Source organism: Neomonachus schauinslandi, chromosome 5, assembly GCF_002201575.2.
Source record: "Neomonachus schauinslandi chromosome 5, ASM220157v2, whole genome shotgun sequence".
Lineage (NCBI taxonomy): Eukaryota > Metazoa > Chordata > Mammalia > Carnivora > Phocidae > Neomonachus > Neomonachus schauinslandi.
In genome coordinates, this window is record NC_058407.1 from 155,951,178 (window position 1) to 155,965,380 (window position 14,203).

Genomic DNA, 14,203 nt, shown 5'->3' on the forward strand with positions numbered 1-14,203 from the left:
CAGCGAGAGAGGGAACACAAGCAGGGGGAGCGGGAGAGGGAGAAGCAGGCTTCCCGCGGAGCAGGGAGCCCGACGTGGGGGCTCGATCCCAGGACTCTGGGATCATGACCTGAACTGAAGGCAGACGCTTAATGACTGAGCCACCCAGGCGCCCCTTAAAGTCTTTTTTTTTTTTTTTAAAGATTTTATTTATCTGACAGAGAGAGACACAGCAAGAGAGGGAACACGAGGAGGGGGAGTGGGACAGGGAGAAGCAGGCTTCCCGCGGAGCAGGGAGCCTGACGTGGGGGCTCGATCCCAGGACCCTGGGATCATGACCCGAGCTGAAGGCGGACGCTTAACGACTGAGCCACCCAGGCGCCCCTGGAATTTTTCTTAAGCGTGGGAATTGTAGGGACACCTGGGTGGCTCAGTTGGTTGGGCGTCTGCCTTCGGCAGATCATGATCCCTGGGCCCTAGGATCAAGTCCCACATTGAGCTCCTTGCTCAGTGGGGAGCCTGCCTCTCCCTCTGCTCCTCCCCCTGCTTGTGCTCTCTCTCTCTCTCTCTCTCTCTCTGATAAATAAATAAAATCTTAAAAAAAAAAAGTGGGAATGGTAGTTGGGTGACAAAATGGCAAACTAAATACAGACCCTGGATTTGAGAGCTTGCTGTGCTGCTTGGTAGCTACGGTCAAGTAATTTAACCTTTATCTGCTAAATGGGAGTATAATACAGTACCTCCTGTGATGTTCGAAGACGAATGAGGCGTGTGACCCTGATGCGCTAGGACAGAGTAAGACACTAAGCGGCCCGTCGGTGGGGGCTTCCTTACTGTTGGCTCCCCCCACGCCTGCTTCCAAGAACAGTGTGTGTCCATGCAAATCCAGCCTGCTTGCATCCAGCTACCCCTGCCACCTGGACAAACGTACCTTCCATTTCCCGTACCTTCTCCCATGCAGCGGTTAATAGAGTATGATTGGATCATAGCTGCCTCTGGGTCAAGCCTATTTTCCTTTTTAATAAAATCAAGTTTTAAGAAGTAGAAATGGATTTTTTGTACTGAAAGGGAGGAATACTTCTATCAGCTCAGGTTCTTACAGTAGAATTAATCACTTAAAATGTGGCATCTATGCTCGCTTACTGTATTGCTTGCAACTGCTACTTTATTCATACCACTGAGCTCCCAAGTGGTTTAATTCACTTTACAGAAAAGATACACAGTTCACTCAGAGAAAAGGAACTAGATAAGGAAGCCAGAGAAGAGAGGGGTTGGAATTGGTGGAATAACTAGGCCTAGTCACGGCTGGGTTAGTGCCCACCAGTGATGGTGCCCTGAGGTCCCATCAGGCCGGCTCTGCCCCCGAATCACTGATACGGAAGCTTGGGTGTTGTGACTGCTTCCAGGGGAATCTTGGTCACTGAGTACACGAGGCTAAAGCAACATTCAGGGCTCTGCTGTATTTCTCCAGGCGCTCACAGCATCTGTGACCAGGGCTTTTCCTCAGACCTGCGTCAAAGCTGGCACAAGTGGGTGGGTGTTTGGTTTTCCTCTTCACCCTGGCTCCTCCTCAGCTAACACACGCAGCAAGCACACCCCTCCCTCAGTGGACCGGGTTATTGAAGCTAGAAGCTTGAGAGAGATCCTCTCTCTCTCTCTCTCTCGTAAGTTTATTTACTTAAAATACATATAATTTACATATAATACAATTCTCTTGATACAGTGTACCATTCGGTGGCTTTTGGTATACTCTGAGTCACGGGAGTCGAACGTTTCCCCGGTCCCAGAAGAGTCCCTGAGGGGTTGCTCCTCGCCCCTCCCGGACTTCCCTTCCCTCCTAGCCATGCAGAAACACAAGTCCGTTTTCTGTGGCTTTGCTTCGCTGGACTGCTCACATCAGTGGAAGCATGTATTACCCAGTCCTGTGTGACTGGCCTTTTGGGGGCATGTTTTCAAGGTTCATCTGTGTTGAAATGTGCATTAGCGCTCATTCCTTTTACAGTTGTGTTGGATGATGCCGCATTTGGTTTATCCATCCATCCCGTGCTGCCTGTCTGGGTGTAAGATGTTCTCGATTTCTTCCTTTCTCCGACCTCCACATCAGTCCATCTGTGAATAGTGCCCATTCTCCTTCCAAAATGCACAGTTCGAGCATCCGTAGCACCTCGCTGCCTCAGCAGCCGCCCCGTGGTTTTGGCCCCCCTGCTTCCGTTCTCCACACGCCAGCAGCAGGGACCTCAGACGAATCAGGTTGTCTCACTTCTCTTCTTACAGCCCTTGCTGTGTCCTGCAAAGCCCCGCATGAGGGTGTTGCAAAATCTGATGCCTTCAGGGGACAGGCAGGGCCAAGGCCAAGGGCAGCGGGAGCAGGCACTCCTCACCTCGGGACCTACCAGGTCATCCCTGCAACGCTGTCGTGTTCTTCACTCTCCCGCTGACTGCTTTTCAGACAAAACAGGCTTTCCGTTCCTCACACAGGCCAAGCTGCTTTTCTCCTCGGGTCTTTGTGCAGGCTGTGTCCACTGCCTGGCATCTCCTCCCTGGACTTTTTTCACGCTGGTGCGGCCCCCCCGCCCCTTCTGTTGCCCTGTCCGCGCTCGGCCCGCTCTCCGGGCTGTGGGGAGGGCCTGCCCCGTCGTCTGCCCGCCTTCCCGGGGCCAGCACTTAGCGTGGCTGCCGGAGCCGGTCCACTGAGGGAGGGGTGTGCTTGCTGCGTGTGTCAAGCATTAGTCATTTTAAGATGTGTTCGAAGATGAGTGTGGAGAATAAATCGCCGGAAAACAAATGACCATTTCTAAGTGAAAATAAGTTGTCTTTTTGTGGGATTTCACACTCATTTGGATAACAGGTATCTTTACTGATGCTGTGTATAATCATAAGGGGGTGTGTATAGGTAGAAATGTAAACCTCCTGATCGAAAAGGTTATTTGTTTTCATTACATACAGGGGTCAGAGCCATTTCCTGGATTCTTGGGTACACCTCTCTGCCACTTACAACGTTCTCCACCACAATTCCTTCTTTACCGTTGCTGTATTTCATCCCTCTGGTGCTCCTCATTCACCAACAACACACGCAAAATACAGGTGTTTTAATGATTCGGAAATAAACTGGGGCCCATACTCTGGTCACTTATTGATGATTATGGTCCTTCTTATCCTCCTTGAAATAAAATTCACTATGATAATGTTTAGATCTCAGGACATAAGAGAGTTAAAAGTGATTGACGTTTGGAAGAGTTCAGAGCTTGCTTTCCTCCTCGACTTTTCACACTGTCTACAGGACGCAGTTTGGAACCCACAGATCTCATACAGGGTATCCTGGTGATATTTGAGAAACTACAAGAAATAAATTCACTCATGTATTTTGCCTCACATTCACTATCATTTTTTCTCTCTTTAGGTGCTATTTCAAGTGGTTTCAGGCTGGAAGAGTCTCCATTTGTTCCCTATGACTTTATGAACAGCAGTACTTCTCCAGCCAGCCCTCCGGGTTCAATAGGAGATGGCTGGCCACGTGCCAAATCGCCTAACGGCTCTAGCAGTGTTAACTGGCCACCAGGTAAAGTGCTGACCGCTTCTTTCATGAGGCTCTGCTTCCTTTAGGTGTCATTACCGCTACATGAGCTAGTGATGTAGGCCCGTTTGGGCGGACCGGCCTGAGCTCTGCCAGGAGTGGGAAGGATGCACACAGGATGCACGGAAAGCTGAGCGTCGGGGCTCAGGCAGAGGAGCCAGTCTGGCCTGTTAGCAGTGCCTTTATGCTCCAGTCAGTGAAGGGGGAGGGAGTCCACCGGCCGTTGTGAGGAATAAAATAAAACCTTTGTTCCGGGTTCCTCTTCATCTGCACCAGGGGACGGACTAGACGGTGTTTCATCTGGACTGAAGCATTACCAGGAATGGACTTATGGCCTTCTTTTCTGTTTGCTTTGCTATGGCTTGTGATTTAATAAAGCACTTTAAAATGTTACCGTTTAGGGGCGCCTGGCTGGCTCAGCCCATAGAGCACGCAACTCTTGATCTCGGGGTTGTAAGTTTGAGCCTCACATTGGGTATAGAGATCACTTTAAAATCTTTTTTTTTTTTTAAGATTTTATTTATTTGAGAGAGAGCACGAGCAGGGGGAAGGACAGAGGGAGATAGAGAAGCTGACTCCCCGCCGAGCAGGAAGCCCAGTGTGGGGTTTGATCCCAGGACCCCGAGATCCGAGATCATAACCTGAGCGGAAGGCAGGCACTCAACCAACTGAGCCACCCAGGCACCCTTATTATTATTATTTTTAAGATTCTATTTTTGGGGAGCCTGGGTGGCTCAGTCGGTTGAGCGTCTGCCTTTGGCTCAGGTCATGATCTCAGGGTCCTGGGATCATGACCTGAGCTGAAGGCAGACGCTTAATGACTGAGCCACCCACGCGCCCCTCAAATAAAATCTTTTAAAAATAAAAAAATAAAAAGTAAAATGTTACTGTTTAAAAATATATAAACCCGAGAAATGATTTCATTTGCAAAAATACGCAGGTTATTCATAAATAGCAGCTTACGTTACACTAATAGTAGTACTGAATCAGTCTCTTAGAGTGCTAGTATTAACTGGAAAATATTTGAGAATTGCATAAGCTTTAGGAATATAAGTTTTGCTTATTTAATAATGGATCTTTAAGTGATAATTAAGCTTGAACTAATTTTAAGTTTTTGTTTCCAGAATTTCGCCCTGGTGAACCATGGAAAGGTTATCCAAACATTGACCCTGAAACTGACCCTTACGTCACTCCTGGCAGTGTCATAAACAATCTTTCAATTAATACTGTGCGGGAAGTGGACCACCTCAGGGACAGGAACAGTGGTACGTAGGCGGGTACAAGACAGAATTTCTGAATGATGCCGGATGACGCTAAAGTTTAAGAATGGTTCACAGAGGATGTGATACTTTCAGCCCATCACAGCATCTGACATCCAAGGGAGTCACGAAAATAAAAAGTGAATTCTCAATTTTCCCATAGGTGGTTCTTTGCCACTTTAAAAATGATGAGGATTTATTATCATTTGATACAGTAAACATATATATTCACTTAACACAAAGGACCAACAAATATTTGCTTTCCAGGAATTGTAGTAGCAACTGAAAGGTTGTTATCTACTTTATAACAAGTTTCAGTGTTGTGATTATTAAGAAATGGGTGTTTCATATAAAAGATGTTATATTATCATTCATTTATACATTCTTGTTAAGGAACTTTTGTGTGAGGAAGCAATTTAGCTTTCTTTGTCTCTCCGAAAATGTAAATTAAGACCAATTGAAGGGTCCCTCCAGTTCAGATGCACTTTTTAATGGGTTATCAAACACAGTCATCCTACCACCTACCATATAGTTTTCCCTCACCCCAGTCATTTAAGTATTCTCTGCATGCACCTGAAGGAAGGTGAAGGGAGTGAAAGAAAATCCTTTGTTTCCGTTCTAAACCTACATCCTCCTATTCCTCTAAACAGTTGATAACAAGACATAGAACAGCATTTTACGTTAAGTATATGATTCTGTTAACAGGTGTTTGCCATATCACATGGTCAGGAAAGAATCCTCATTCTAAAATGGCTGAATTTAACAGACCACTGTGTAGAAGTAGTTAAAGTACCCGTCACTGTCCCAGCAGAATAGCGGGGACAGAGCCAAGGGGAGAGCCTCCCAGCCTTGTATGTAGTTAATGGAAGAATCTGGCAGCTTGCAGAAACGGGCTTCTTGTTTGTGGAAGATTGTTAGTCAGGAGAGGAGTTTAGATTTGATGTTAGAAGACACGAACCATTGAAGGGATGGAGTGGGAGGCCAGGTCGGAGTTATTACAGATCCAGACGACAGTCCATCCTGGAGTGGGGCCCGGTAGTCGGGGGTTTCGAACATAGGGGGAAGCCTAGGTTTGGGAGGCTGCTGTGGGGCATGATGGAGGGTGGGGGCCTGCTGGTGCCAGGGTGCCCCGGGGGGAGGGGGTGGTCTGGTGAGAAGTCACTGGAGTTCAGTCGGGGGTTTGGAGGCAGGAGGACCTAGCCCTCCTTTGGGAGCCCCAAGTGGGACACAGAGCCAGAGTGTCAGGCAGAGGAGGGAAGCTACCTCACTGAGCCACGGTCAGAACAGTGAGCAGGCCCACTGGGCGCGCTGTCGTGAAGGCAGGAAGGAAGGTGCAGTCGTGGGCACCGTCCCGGGACCCCAGCGTCCGTTTCCTTTCTCCTGGCACCGCAGCCTCACTGGAAGCTTCTGCTTATTCTTCAAGCGCCGTGCCCCTTGCTCTGAGGATGACTAACTGGGCTCTTCCCCCACATAGGGTCATCCTCATCCTTGAACACCACGCTGCCTTCAACTAGTGCCTGGTCATCCATTCGTGCCTCCAACTACAACGTTCCCCTCAGCAGTACAGCACAAAGCACTTCAGGTGGGCCTCATCCTGGGCTTGCCGAGGCCCTGTCAGAGGAACGGGGTACTCACCACCTGGGGCTGGGGCTGTTGTGGGGAAGTCTTCTGTTTATCTGAAGTCTTCTCGGGGAGGTAGGAGGGCATATTTCTGAACCTGAGAAAAGACTTGTAACACCATTTGTCCCTTTCTAAAGTTGACTAGACCCAGCAGTCATTTCTAAAACAATCCCCTTTCCCTGAGCCACTCTCACTCTCTCGTCTGAGAGCCAGCTTGTTAAATGCAGCTTCATTTGAAGCAATTCTCAAATGAGGCAGCTTTTATTTTTGTAATTTCTAATCCTTTGCAGACTGATAGTTTTGTAGAGTGTAGCAAACCTGACCTTGGACTTGCTGGAAAAGCGATCATACTTGGGAGCTGTGGCCATGTCTGGTTGCTGTCCGCTTATCAACGCTCGCTCTACATTTCTGTGCTTGTTCTGTCAGAGACCAGTGAGAGCCCGTGTGGTGACCAGGCTTCCCACCACTCTGAGTCTCACTGACTTAACGGATGTTCACTTTATGAATCAAGTAGAAACATAGTGAACAGTGACAGAAGTCACAAAATTTTCCATCCACTTCTGCCCCCTCATGGTTTTGTGGGATTATTTTGAACGAGTTTACCGTGTGCCCGCACACCCGCGTTGCCGTGAGGCAGCGCTCTCAGGAAGTGAGCTTTCTCCTCCTCCTCCTCCTTTTTTTTTTTCTTTAAAGCCAGACAGGCTTGGGGTTGAATCCCGGCTGTGCACAGGACCCATAGGCAGGTTGTTAACTTCTCAGACCTCGGTAGGATGTGTGTCAGGACTAGAGCTAGTCTGCACCAAGTGCCGCTCGGCACAGAGAGGTGCCCAGGGAACGTCGGCTGTGAGGACTCCCTGAGTTGGGGCTACTTTTGTGGTCCTTTTTCCCATGTGTAAACCAGAGAGTTCTAAAATCTATTTAATGACCTATGTGACGATCTCGAGTGACTCAGTTATGGTCATAAAGGTAAGGAGTTCCCAGTTGCTGTTTTAGAGCGATTGAAAGCAGTGTTTTTTGTTTTGATTTTGGTTGCAGTATAGTTTTGTACACGGGGCTAAGAATTTCATAAGTCTTGAAATTTTTAATAGACCAATGGTTTGAGTGTTTTCAGAGTCAAGGGAGCAGCTTCCTTTTGGCTTTTGTGGGGTTTTTTTGGCAGTTTGAGTTGGGGACTTTTAATATTAAGAGTTTCTTTTTGGGGGAGAATGGGTGCTGACGTTATTTAAATTTTCTCTTTGCTAAAAGCATTATCTCCCCCCCCCCCCCCCCCCCCCGTTTTTTCCCTGTGAGTAGCCAGAAATAGTGATTCCAAATTGACATGGTCTCCTGGTTCAGTTACAAACACCTCTCTGGCTCATGAGCTGTGGAAGGTCCCTTTACCACCTAAAAACATCACTGCTCCGTCCCGCCCACCTCCGGGACTGACTGGTCAGAAGCCACCCTTGTCTACGTGGGATAACTCTCCCCTTCGTGTAGGTGGAGGATGGGGGAATTCTGACGCCAGGTACACCCCAGGTGAGATGAACATGATGCTCGGGATGGTTTCTTGTGGTTTCTTTGCTGAACAGGAATGCACAGTTGAGTCTAACAGAGACCTGTGCGTTACCCGGTATAAAGTAGGATTCGAACTTAGACGTGCGACTCCCCGCACATTGCCATCTTCCACAATTTTTAGGTCTTTGTGAGTCTTAAATTTTACTTGAAATTGTACCTGGTTTACTTAAGAACACGTGGCCAAAGCCACACCCAGTCAGTGGTCAGGTTAATGGAATGGACGTCACGTCTCTTTTCGGAAGTTCCCCGGAGCCTGAGAACATCTGCTCACGTCCTGCTCGTGGCAGGCGCACAGGGTCACAGCATGCTGGACAGAGAGGCTGGGGAAGGGGGAGCAGCCCGGCTGGGCCTGTTTGGGTGGCAGCTTGACCTGACCGTGTATGGTTTCAGCAGGGACGTGCGAGAGTGGAAGGAGGTACTGGGAGTTAACGGTGCAGGGTCAGCAGTCCCAGGAAAACCGCCCCCCCGGCGTCCCCTCCCTGCTCCTCCTGCACATGACTCGCACTGCATTCGGACTGGCATTGTGTCCCCGCCCTGACACACACACAGGTTGAACTAGCTGTCTACCAGTTGTACCAGTAAACACGGTCTTGGTCTTCATTCTCCTCCGTCCCAGAACTGTAGCAGACTTTCTCATCTCTAGGCTGAAAATAGTAAAACTTCATAGCGATGTCCGAGCTTTAGATAGGTGATTGGCTGAAAGAAAGCTTGCCAGTGTTTCCTTTGGGAAAAAGTTCTAAGGGACGGGAAGTGTAGTTTTGATTCCATGAAAGGATGCAAGCTCCTAAATGCACGTGAATGTAGTCGGTGTCCTGTGTGAGCGGTTCTTCCGGGCCGCGGGTGCTTCTGGGCGCCAGCTGCGTGGCAGGTGGTAGCACGGCGAAGGGAGAGGGTACAGTGCCCGGGGCCCCATGCTCAGGGGGCCTGGTGGAACCAAGTAAGGGTCGGCCAGGCAAAGCAGAGAGGACACGTACGCCAAGGCGAGCAGGCCAGGAAAGCGCTAGCACTCCTGTGGGAGTTGCCAGAGACTTGGGGGTGGGGTGAGCCAGTGCAGGGAGAGATGAGTAGGCAGGCGCCGTGTCATAGCACAGTCTTCCTCAGGCACGCCGACGCATTGCTGAGGTACCTCAGACACTCAGGAATGATTGGATCTGAAAATCCGTGCTGTGGGAGCTCGGGCGCCCTGGGGCTGAGCAGGAAGGCCAGTCTGGGAGCTCCTCGGGAGCCAGCCAGACCCAGAAACGTCTGGGCGATTGCAAGCTCACTCTTTCCGATTGAAGTCCAGTGGACACACGGCGTACGGTGGCTTTAGACGTACAACTCAGTGATTCAGCAAGTCTCTACGTGACACTGTGCGCACCTCTAGTGTAGCTACCATCTGTCCCCACACACTGTTCCAGTACCATCGACTGTATTCCCCATGCTGAACCTTTTCCTGTGTCGTCTTCATTCCCTAACTGGAAGCCTGGACCTCCCTCTCCCCTTCCCCTTTTGCCCACCCCCAACCCCACCACCCTTGCCCCAGCAACCTTCAGTTTGCTCTCTGATTTTATAGGTTTGATCCGGCTTTGTTTGTTTTTGTTTTTTTTAAATTCCACATACAAGTGAGATCGTATGGTATTTGCCTTTCTCTGACGTATTTCAGTTAGCATAATACCTTCTAGGGCCATCCATGTTGTCACATGAGGCAAGATCTCATCCTTGTTTGTGGCTAATACTCCATTGTGTATTTATGCCACATCTTCCTTATCCATTTGTCTGTTGAGGGACAGTGATTGAAGGTTTTTAAATCCCCTTAGAGCTTCACACCCTGTGAGGCATGCCTGCAGTCATCAGACCATACCTTAGATAATCACAAACGAGGCCTTTCCCCAGAGGTGCCATTTTGAGATCGTTTTAGCCTTATAAACCAAAGGATGGCAAAGGGATACTGCCCTTTGTGCTCCCTCGCCTGCTGTGTGATGAGCTGGGGGCTGTCTGAGCTCACTCTCCCCAGAGGCAGAGCCACCTGGCCCGGGAAGTAAGGCCTGGTCAGAGCTGGTGTGAGTGGCCCCCGGAGCCGTGGGGAAATGGCCGCAGTAGAAGTGCAGGCGGCTGGGCGGGCAGGGCAGAGCACCAGGGGCCCAGGTGCTCCTCCCAAGCAGCCATCGCTTGACTGGGATGTGTTTGTCCTCAGTGTCATTCGGGCCCCAGCTGTGGAAAACTGACTTGCCCTTCTTTGTCCTTAGGTTCCAGCTGGGGTGAGAGCAGCTCAGGGAGAATAACAAATTGGCTTGTTCTAAAGAACCTTACACCTCAGGTAAGAATATCAGGCACCCTGGCCAATAGGCACGGGCCAGGTAGCACGGGAACAGAGGGTTCCAGACTTGTTTGAGAGGAGGTCCTCCCCAGGCCTCCCACGGGCTGAGTAGATCAGGCCGAGGAAGTAACAGAGGATGATCTTTGGATGCCTCAGGCAGGCTGTAGTCTGACCCAGTTTGTTTACACTACAAAATATGCACGGAGCCGACCAAAATTGATTCCTCAGTCTCGCTGCAGAGATGCTGCTGGAGTATGAGTAGGTCCGGGCTAGGATCAGGGTCTGTACTTTCATGCAGGTGGTCCTTGTACTGCAGTCGAGAAACCCTGGTCTGCCCTCATAGATGAGAAAATCTCCTTAGGCCCCGGACCACCCCTCCTCTGGAGGCTGGATGTTAAGAGCCCACCCCCTCCTCTCCCAGGGAGCAGTGCCTTGATGAATCCTGTCCTCAGGGCAGGGAAGAGAGAAGACATGAAGCCACAGCAGGGGCATGGCTAACTAAGGAAGTGGGGATCTGGGGAGTGTCCAGGAATCTAGAGGCCACAGAGGTATGGCTCTGGGACCAGTGGAGGTGGGGAGGGGGGCACTGGACCCCGTCACAGCAGTGAGTCCCAGTGAAGAGTGTCAGCAGGAGTGCAGAACCTCGGGCAGGAAAGAGAGGAGCAGAGTCCCAGCCTGGGACGACCTCCCTGGATGGTCCTCGTGACGGATCATCTAATTGGCGGCACCCCACACTCTGTCTCCTAGATCGATGGCTCAACTCTGCGTACTCTGTGCATGCAGCATGGCCCACTGATAACATTCCACCTGAACCTCCCACATGGAAATGCTTTGGTCCGTTACAGTTCCAAAGAAGAGGTAGTGAAGGCACAAAAGTCTCTGCACATGTAAGTTGGCCGTCCGGTGCCCTCATGATTGGAGGAGTTTGGGTTCCCTTGTGTGTGGAAACACAGCTGATGACACTGTGTGTCATCTCCGGGCCAGCACGTGGGGCCCTGCGGTAAGAGTGCTTCGTAAGGTGGAAGCCTCGCTCTGTCTTGGGTTCCAAGGTCAGTACTCCTAAGGGGAAGCGTTGCCCCTCAAAATGACCCTAGACAAATCTCTTAAATCACCTGTAGGAGACAAAAAAGCCTTGATCTGTCTAGATACCACAACCACACGAGTGGGGCAGGTTTTGCTGTGGGCCCTGGAGAGCCCTGGGCCAGGCCTGGCACCACCACCCCCCTCCCCCCCTCCCCCCCTCACCTTTTGAGCAGAGGCTGAGTGTTCCCCTCACTTCAAATCAGACCCTTGAGATGCCCCGAGTCTTCACCGTATCCCCTCTGTCTCTTCCCTCCAGGTGTGTATTGGGGAACACTACTATTCTTGCTGAGTTTGCCAGTGAAGAGGAGATCAGCCGTTTCTTTGCACAAAGTCAGTCTCTGACCCCTTCTCCCGGCTGGCAGTCTCTCGGGTCCAGCCAGAGCCGGCTGGGCTCCCTCGACTGTTCCCACTCGTTCTCCAGCCGGACCGATCTCAATCACTGGAATGGTGCTGGGCTGTCGGGAACTCACTGTGGAGACCTTCACGGCACTTCACTCTGGGGGACCCCACATTATTCCACAAGCCTGTGGGGTCCTCCCAGCAGCAGCGACCCCAGGGGAATTAGCAGCCCATCCCCCATTAACGCTTTTCTTTCTGTTGACCACCTGGGTGGGGGTGGAGAGTCCATGTAACGTGTCGATGTAGACTCACGAACTGTGACCTCAAGAAGCATAAAGAAAGGAGCACTAAGTTGGGCTCGCCGCCTGCAGCCAGGGGCCACCTGTGGGAACAGCTCTTCTCTGCACATTTTCCACTTTGTTTTCCCTGAAACATATCAGTTTGAATACTTGAATCATGCAGGCCAATATTATAATGTGAAAAGGTATCTATCTATTTACACTCCCAAATAGCGCCATACATGCTAAACCGTATAGAATGAGCTCACTTGTGTATATTCATCATGTTTAGCCTTTGGGTTCTTTTTTTTTTCCTCCCCGCCCCTTCCCTCCTTCCCTTGCCGATTTCCCTCCCCATCCCTCACCCCCCGTTTTCCTTTCTCTCTCTTTTCTTTTTCTTTCTCGCTCTTTTTTTTTTTTTTTTTTTTGCGAGACCATTTTTTTGGGCTGATAATGTATGAGCTTTTAACTTTGCACTGAATGATGTTCTCTCGTCTAATCGGCAATATGGGGGGGCAGCTGTTCCGGTGTAAATGTTTACTCAAGGATGTTCTTAAAGGTGTGCGCTCTCTACTATGCCTTGATGTTTGCCTACCTTACTGTGGTGTCGTGGAGTTTAAAAGACCCGAGTTCTGATGCTGACGTAGGACTATAAATGAAAGTATTGCACCAGTGTTTTCATGTTCTAAAACTAAAGAATTTCGCTCTGCAGTTTGAAAAACTGTGGCCACAGCTGTGACTTGCAGCCCCCCTGCCACCCAGGACGGGCCCTGCACTTTGAATAGGCTTTCCATTTTGTTTTGAAGGTTCCCACGGTGAACCTTCTTGTTTACAGATTTTTTTGTTTGTTTTTTGAGAAAAAAAATGTTTCTCTTTCCTCATTTTAAAAAAAATTTAAAAAAAAAAAAAAAAAAAAAACAATGGAGGATGATTTACAAGATGCTTTCTATCTCTGGGAAAAAGGAGCAGCATTTGGCCATGTTCTTTTGTTTTCTATTCCTGTCCTAAATCCAAGAGCATGGTTCTCAGGAAAACCAGTTCCCCAGTTAGGAAAAAAAAAAAATTTTAAAAATAAAAAAATAAAAAAAATATCTCCTTGTAGTTTCTTATAGGAAAAAAAAAAACAAAAAAACGAAAACCCCAACTTTTAGCACTGATACTACGTATTGGTCTGTTAAAGAAGTTTCTCTGCCAAAAAAAAGAAAACAAAAAAACGCTTAAAGCTGGAGTTGACATTCTGCTTTCAGATGCTGTCTTTTTATTAGTGAGTGATGACGGTTTGCTAATAATCAATAGGTGATAATTTTTTGTAACCCCATCAAGTGGCTCTCTCTGTTTCTGCTCTCCTGTGACTGTGTTAATGTTGAACTGTTGTACCTTAAAGCCGAAATCAGTAACTATGCATACTGTAGCCAAGGTACTGGGCTTACAGAATTGTTCGTTGTATAAAGAAAATTTTAAATGTTGTTGCAAACTAACGAGTTACACCATTTTTAAACTTACTTTCTCCTCGCCCCCTTTTTTTGCCCACAAATGGTATTATAATGCTTGCTTAGTCAAAGAAGACGGGCCAAACAAGGGTAAACATTTTAACAGCGCAGAATTTGCCATCATTTCATTGCCTTGATCTGTTTGTGTCCTAAGATGCAAAAGAAGTCAGTGGCTTTTAACTGTTTACAAATAGAATGTGATTGTAAAATGTACAGTTTGGTTGTGTTTGAATTATGAAATCCCTCCCGATATAATAAACCATGACTTTTTGGCTGCTCAACATTAATTGTCTCTTTTTTGTGAATTTCTTTGTACGCTCTTTTTTACAATGAACGTTTCAACGTTGCTGTATATGAGGGTCCTCATAGAGCAACCGAGTACAAATCTAAGCAAATATTTGAACATTCTATCCGAACTTCTCCACAATTTCACCCTGAAATAATGTGAGAACAATGGGAAACTGTAGCTTGCTCCTTCCTACCCTCTCTGAGCATCTTTGGGATCTTGTTGCTCAAAGCTCTCCTGTGACTTCATCTTCCCCACCATTTGTGCCCATCTCAAGCCTCAGCAAGAGACCATTTGGAACATGAAGCTTAATGACTTGCCAGTGTTCTAGTGTTAAACTCTCATACCTCTGTTACAAAATGAGAAATGCCACAACCTGGACTGGCCGCCTTCTTCCCCCTTCACGGCCCTCTCTCCTGACCCGGGAGCTCTGGGGCAAAAC

At 48.8% G+C, this 14,203-nt stretch overlaps 1 protein-coding gene across 1 annotated transcript in view; it reads left to right on the forward strand.

The window, feature by feature from the left end:
- TNRC6A (trinucleotide repeat containing adaptor 6A) overlaps window positions 1-13,087 on the forward strand; it is a 100,789-nt gene extending 87,702 nt beyond the window's left edge. The window contains 7 exon segments of the mRNA XM_044915643.1: window positions 3,380-3,538; window positions 4,678-4,818; window positions 6,287-6,394; window positions 7,726-7,947; window positions 10,215-10,285; window positions 11,033-11,172; window positions 11,625-13,087. Coding sequence (XP_044771578.1) covers window positions 3,380-3,538; window positions 4,678-4,818; window positions 6,287-6,394; window positions 7,726-7,947; window positions 10,215-10,285; window positions 11,033-11,172; window positions 11,625-12,000 — 1,217 coding nt within the window. The 3' untranslated portion in view covers window positions 12,001-13,087.
- The last annotated feature ends 1,116 nt before the right edge of the window (window positions 13,088-14,203 follow it).